The sequence below is a fragment of the Triticum dicoccoides genome, chromosome 3B (genome assembly GCF_002162155.2).
Source record: "Triticum dicoccoides isolate Atlit2015 ecotype Zavitan chromosome 3B, WEW_v2.0, whole genome shotgun sequence".
NCBI lineage: Eukaryota > Viridiplantae > Streptophyta > Magnoliopsida > Poales > Poaceae > Triticum > Triticum dicoccoides.
This window is the reverse complement of record NC_041385.1, coordinates 589,077,946-589,084,550: the sequence shown is the minus strand read 5'-3', so window position 1 is coordinate 589,084,550 and position 6,605 is coordinate 589,077,946. Positions and strand designations below refer to the sequence as shown.

Sequence of the window (6,605 nt, the reverse complement as noted above, 5' to 3'; positions counted from 1 at the left end):
ACCCGCAAAATAACCGCCAAAATGCGGATCGGGGCTGGAGCGCAATCGATCAAACTAACGGATCTGGCATCGCCTCAAGAAAAAGAAAAAAACTCAGGGGACCGAGAGTTAGTTCCGTACTTAATTCTCATCTTTGTCTAAAAAAACTTAATTCTCATCTAGATGTGAATTAGTGAGTCCGAAAAGAACTCTATGACAACTCCGATTGGTCGCCGGAGGAAGAACAGAAAGCGAAAACACGTACGTCGTATTATTACGATTAGAACTCGGACAAGATACCCAAAGGCGGTTCACAAGCGGCTCGAGACCTTCTCGGTTTTGCATTGCGCCGGGCCAAATGGAGTAGCATATAAGGCCACCAGCCCTGTTCGCTTGAGCCTCGCAGCTACAGCCATCCTAGGCTGATCTCCGGCGAGCGAGTTCAGTGCAACTCACCAGGGTATCCATCTCGATCGTCGTGGTCAATTTCGAGGGAAGGATGGCAGTGTACTACCGGTCCATGTGCAGCCGGGACACGTTCCCCCTGCCAGTTGCCGCGCCATCCATCTCCGTCGGCGAGCTCAAGGGCCTTATCATGGAGACAGGCCGCTATGGTCACGGCCGGACACGCGGCCGGAGTCCCAGGGAGAGCATCACGATCTCCAACGAACAGGGCGAGGAGTACGCGGACGACAGCGCGTTGGTCCTGCGCAACTCGACGGTGGTGGTGCGCCGCCGAGTGGCCGGGCCTCCGGCCGATAGGATCGTGCTGTGTCCGTCCGACATACCCCCTCTATGCCCTAGATCGAGGCAAGACAGCGGTGGTTCGTCGTCGAATTCGGCCTCGAGGTCCGCCGGAAACCAGGACGACCAGGCCAAAGCTACCAGCGCGGTGATCGACAACGGCCGTGGAGCAGCGCACAAGGGGCGGGCGCCGCCGGCCGGGTACGTGTGCCACAGGTGCCGTATCCCGGGCCACTTCATCCAGCACTGCCCCACAAACGGCGACTCCAGATTCGACTTCGGAAGGGCTCCGGTGCCTGCCCCTGGGCCGGCCGACGAGAGCAACGACGACGGCTTCCCGGCGGATCTCCACTGCAGGATTTGCAAGGAGGTGATGGCCGACGCGGTGGTGGCGAGCAAGTGCTGCTTCAACAGCTTCTGCGACCGGTGCATCCGAGCGCACATCGTCGCCAACTGCAAGTGCGCGTGCGGGGCCAAGGCGAGCGCGGACGATCTGATCCCCAACCCGACGCTGCGCACCACCATCTCCAACATTCTCGCCGCCAGGGCCAGCAGCGCTTCGAGTGGAGCAGGGAAGCAGAGCAGCTCCGCCGCAAGCAACGAGGTCAACTGCAGTTGCCATGGTTGCTCAACTGCAGTTGCCATGTATGGTCTGATCTAATGTAGTTGCCATGATTTCATAACTTTAGGAGTTGCCACATACTAACACTAGGCAGTTGAGAGAGTTGCCATGTGCTCACAAGCATGCTAGGGCAGTTGCCATGTAAAAAGGAAGAGTTGCCATCTGCTTACGTGCACGTTAGGGCAGTTGCCATGTACGTGCACGTTGGGGCAGTTGTCATGTACCATGCAAAAACACATGGCAACTCGGTAAAAGAGAGTTGCCATCTGCTTACGTGCACACTAGGCAGTGGCCGTGTACCCTGCAAAAACACATGGCACTCGGGTAAAAAAAGAGAGTTGTCACCTGCTTATAAAGCACACTAGGGGCAGTTGCCATGTGCGCTGCGAAAACACATGGCAACTAGCAGCTTGGGTGTGGGAGAGGAGACGGGCGTGTGGGCGAGATGGCAAATGCCCACACACTAGCCCTTGTGTGTGCGTGCAAAGTGGCGTGTGGCGCGAACTGCTGAACGCCCACACACCGGCCCCTCCGTGTGGTAAAACGGATGTGTGGGCGACCTCTCTCACACACCACACACGCGAGTTGTCCTACGTGGCATACAAAATCAGCTAATTCGTGCCAAGATTCGTGCAGAAGTTACTGGACGGTGATGGAGACGTGTGGGTGAGTTGGCTAATACCCACACGTGTGGGTGTTAACATTTCCGAAATATTTCTATAGTTAGTGTCTATTTTGTTCACTTTTGTGTTGTTTCCATGTACTAGTTAATTTTGGGTTCATAGTTTGTATTCCCTCTCTTAGCTATTATATATATATAAGAGCGTTTAGAATTTTCAGACACAACCGATAAATGGAAAATAGACCATCCTACCCTCATTTGAATTTCGAGTCGTCTTCCTCCAAGAGCTCGCGTCTTCTTTCTCACGTTGTCCGCTTCGTTCAGGCACTCGGCCCCTTCGTCCACGTGCTCGGGCCCCGCGTCCAGGCGCCCAGCTTGGTCGCCGCCACCCCAAATTGGTCGCCGCCGGCCTCCACCCACCTGGCTCGTCTCCGCCGCCACACGCCGTTCATGCTTGGTCGCTTCCGCCCCACATTGATCACCGCCAGCCTGCACCCACCTGGCTCGTCGTCCCTACAGCATGCAACATGTGCCTGGTCACCGCTGCTCCAGATTGGTTGCCGCCGGCCTGCGCCCACTTGGCTCGTCACCGCCGCCGCACGCAGCACGTGTCTGGTCCTCGCCGTGCCAAGCCTAGTCCTTGTTGCGCCCTGGTCCTCCTGCCACACGCAACACTCCAACAACACTCCAGGCAGGTTCTCCTTGCCTCACGAGGACACACATGATGTTGATCCAACAAGAGAATGCTTGGACACACATTCTTCCCGATGATGCAGAGTTTGCAGAAGTTGTGGCTACAATAGTTCTAGACATTAGGTAATAAATCAGCCTCCAAATTCTCCTGATCTGAACGCACCTGATCTTGGATATTTCAGATCCCTTGAGTCTTTGACCGACTACAGAGCTCCCACGAATATCAAAGACCTTATTCAAGGTGTGCAGGAAGAATTTGATGAGTATGATGCCGGGAAACTCAACAGAATATTTCTAACACTTCAGACTATCATGGTGGAAGTGATGAACTATGAAGGAGGAAATTCATATAAAATTCCCCATTTGCGCAAGGAAAGATTGGAATAGCAAGGAATCGTACCGCCTAGGATTCATTTTTCTCGTGAAGTCTATGAAAATGCCATCGAGATTCTAAAACAAGATGTCCAATGAACAATAAGTCATGGAGTAGTGGAGTATGTTGAGACTCGCAATGCCAGTATGAAGGATGAAATGCTTGCAAAACTAGCTGTGGAGTATGTTGAGACTTGTAGTGCTATGATGAACTTGTTTTTGGAAATGCATCCTTAAGACTTGTATTGTTTGTGGATATGGACTATTTGTAAGTATGAAATGGATTATATTGTGTTGTTTGAAATTGAGTACTCCGTATGTGTTGTTTGAAATGGACTGTGCAAGTTTCTTAAATTATATACAAGTTTATGAAATTATACGGAATCCATCTATGCATCCTTTTTTCCTCCAGTTGTAAGTCAACCATCGATGCAAACTGGCCTCGACACCGATTTTCTCTCCACCCAACGACTTATAAAATGTTCACCCAGTTTAAAAGGTAATTCATCGCATATTTGTAAAATGTTCTCCATGTATTTGTAAAATGTTCATCGTGTATTTTTTCTAAAAATATTAATCTTATACTAAAAAAATTATCCATGCATTTTAAAATAGTCTATCATGTATTTTGTAAAATGTTTCCGCATATTTTAATTATTTTTTTAATCACAAACATTTTTCGAATTTGTGAACATTTTTAAAATTCTTGAACATCTTTTAATTGCACAAATACACTAATTGAACAATTTTTGTGATTAGAATTTGTTTGCAAAGGGAAAAAAATGTGGCCATGTAGATGCTATTTTTACGTGCCCATAGTGTTAGGGCATGTACAATGGTGCTATCTTAGAAGTGCCACGTAGGATAGATAATGAAGTGGAGGAGAGAGAATTCATAAGAAAAGGCTAGAGGTGATCTTTTAGCATAATATGTCTCACCATATTTTTAGACATTACTAGTTATTGAAGATAAGGCTATGAGATGACCCACTGTAGACAAATTTTTTTGTCATCTTTAAATCACATGCAAGACTTAAGATGAGACTATCTTATCAACCATTGTACATATGCCCTTATTTACGTAGCTACATGAGCACACTCTAGTTTGACTTGCGTCTCCTGTAGCTAACTCTTGTCCATAGTGAGTGCCCCGTGAGGTTCAAGCTATCAAGAGTTCCATGCCCAGCGATGATTAGTTGCAGCGAGTACTGATGTGCACATGCTGTAATCAGCCAGATCCTTTAGACTCTGTTGGACCAGAGAAAGTGGACGGCATGGATAACAACACCTGAAAACAGAACAAATATCGATATTGTCTAAAAAATAAAAAGACAAGGCAAAAGGGACCACAATATTATTTTGGACATTACTTAGATGTGACATACTCCCTCCGTTTTCAAATATAAGTCTGTTTAGAGATTTGAATATGGATAACATACGGATGAATATAGACGTATTTTAGAGTGTAGATTCATTCATTTTGCCCGTATGTAGTCCATATTAGAATATCTAAAATAAACTTATATTTAAAAACGATTGAAGTATCTATTATGTCACATCTAGATACGACTTAGACAAACTCATTCATTTACAGAAGGATAAGTTTACGAATCTCATGCTGGACCCACTGTTGTTGCTGCAAATTACCACGACAACATTCAGATATATCTCAAGCACACACAAGTCACAACACACAAAATCACCAAAGTACGTACGCAGGTCTCCGCCAGCCGTATATATATCACACATAGCTGAGTCACGCAGCTCGGGCCTACAGGAGCATGGCCGCGGCGGCCAGCAGCGACGAGCCGACGCACGCCACCCAGGTGCCACCGCTGAGGCCACGCGGGCTGCCGCTTCCTCCGCCGCGTGATCCGCCTCGGCCCCTCCCTTCCGTTACCTCCATGAGGCTGGCCACGCTGAGCAGGACGAGGAGGAATGCGCAGAGGAGCAAGATGCGTCCCATCTTCCAATCTATCCCTACACGCGGGCTAGCGGAAACACAGCTTCCAGAGCGTGTGATTTCCTTCTCTCGCCTCCACAGCTGCTGCTGCTGCAATTGTGTATTTATGCATGGTCCGGAGCTGACCTTGACAGACGTGTTGCTGTTAACTGGCTAGCTAGCAGCACGGAGCTCGCAGCTTATTGGTCAAGGCAGAGTTGACATTGCCGTTTTTCTACTCTAATTTTGACGCGGGTGCTCTTATCTTCTTCAATTAGGTACTAGAGGAAATTGATTCGAAATGATGTAGGACTACGTCTGCACCTCATGACCGGACTTCCGTTTAGAGGGTAAGTGGTGTACCTGTCATTGTTGAGTGGAGCATTGCACTTATCTCTTCCATTCCAGGTTGGTAATTGGATTTTGTACGTAGTTTTTGCTGAGTAACGTGATTGTATAGGAAAGCTAGGATAGCGTATGATATTATTCTACCTTACCTTGTACTTCAAGATGATCATGTACTCTTATATATATGCCCACGAGGCTCAAGCAATACAACAACTATTCCATCTATCCCTCTCTCCCTTCTAACATGGTATCTATCGCAAGTCGATCCTAAACCCTAGCCGCCGCCGCTTCCGCACTTGCGTGCCGCCCCCGGGGCGGTCGGCCTCCATGACCGCCGCCGGGGGCCGCGTCGCCCGTACCTAGGGTTCGTCCGCCGGCCGTGTTGGCCGGCTGCCCTAGAGAGTCTTTTTCCCGATCCTTTGATCCGGGTTTTTCTCTCTCGCCGGTCGTTTTGATCGGCGTTTACTTTTTCGTTTTCCGATCTTTTCTTGATCGGTTTGCGTCGCCCACCGCCGCCGTCGACATCTCGCGCCTCTACTCCGACATCGGCGCAACCGGCCGGCTACTTCACCGACCCGGCGGCCTGGCGTGACAGGCAGCCCTCAAGGCCATCGTCCGCGCGCCGGCCCGCCCGTCGATCTACGCCGGCCGTCACCGCCCTGCTCCGACCGAGACTCCTGCATCACCCCGACCCGGCGGCCTCGCGCCATGCGGCGGCCAATCATAGCCGCCCTGCCGCCCGCCGCCGCCGGCTTCATCTCGGACTCCGCCGCCACCACGCCTCCACCGAGCGGCGTCCCCGACCTCGCGCGCGATCGGCTTGATCACCCGCTCGCCGCCGCGATCCGCCTCATCTACGCCGCGCGACCGACCTGGCCCGTCAGTTATGCGCGCCTCCGCAGGTCCCATGAAGATGATCTTCGAGTTCAGCGCGCCCCTCCGCCGATCGAGCAACGGGCTGCCGCTGCGTCGCCCCGTCGGGCTGCAGCGCCGCCGCCCCGTGGTTCTTCTCCCGGCTGCACCGACCCGCGTCACCGCTGCGTCGCCCCTTCGGGCCGTAGTGCCGCGGCCCGCGGTCTACCGCCGCCCTGAGGCCGTCCGCTCCAGACCGTCCCCGTGGCTGCACCGACCCTCGCGCCGCCGCTGCGTCGCCCCGTCGGGCCGTAGCGAGCGTGGCACGCGGTCCACGCCGCCGTCTCAAGGCCGTCCACGCGGTTGCACCACCCCGCACTCCGCCGCTGTGCCGCCCCTTCGGGCTGTAGCACCGCGGCCCGCGGTCCCTGC

The 6,605-nt window shown here is 51.9% G+C and overlaps 1 protein-coding gene across 1 annotated transcript; it reads left to right on the top strand.

The window, feature by feature from the left end:
* Positions 1–478: 478 nt before the first annotated feature.
* LOC119279689 (E3 ubiquitin ligase PARAQUAT TOLERANCE 3-like) lies at positions 479–3,047 on the top strand. The gene is made up of 3 exons (XM_037560848.1): positions 479–1,327; positions 2,292–2,662; positions 2,843–3,047. Exons 1-3 carry the CDS (start codon positions 479–481, stop codon positions 3,045–3,047), a joined length of 1,425 nt encoding a protein of 474 aa, XP_037416745.1.
* The last annotated feature ends 3,558 nt before the right edge of the window (positions 3,048–6,605 follow it).

Bases quoted from the DNA above. Each gene is read 5' to 3' on its own strand.
- LOC119279689 (XM_037560848.1), top strand. From the start codon at position 479: ATGGCAGTGTACTACCGGTCCATGTGCAGCCGGGACACGTTCCCCCTG. The intron at 1,328-2,291 runs GTCAACTGCAGT...CGCTTCGTTCAG, and splicing joins GCTCCGCCGCAAGCAACGAG to GCACTCGGCCCCTTCGTCCA. The intron at 2,663-2,842 runs GTTCTCCTTGCC...TGGATATTTCAG, and splicing joins TCCAACAACACTCCAGGCAG to ATCCCTTGAGTCTTTGACCG.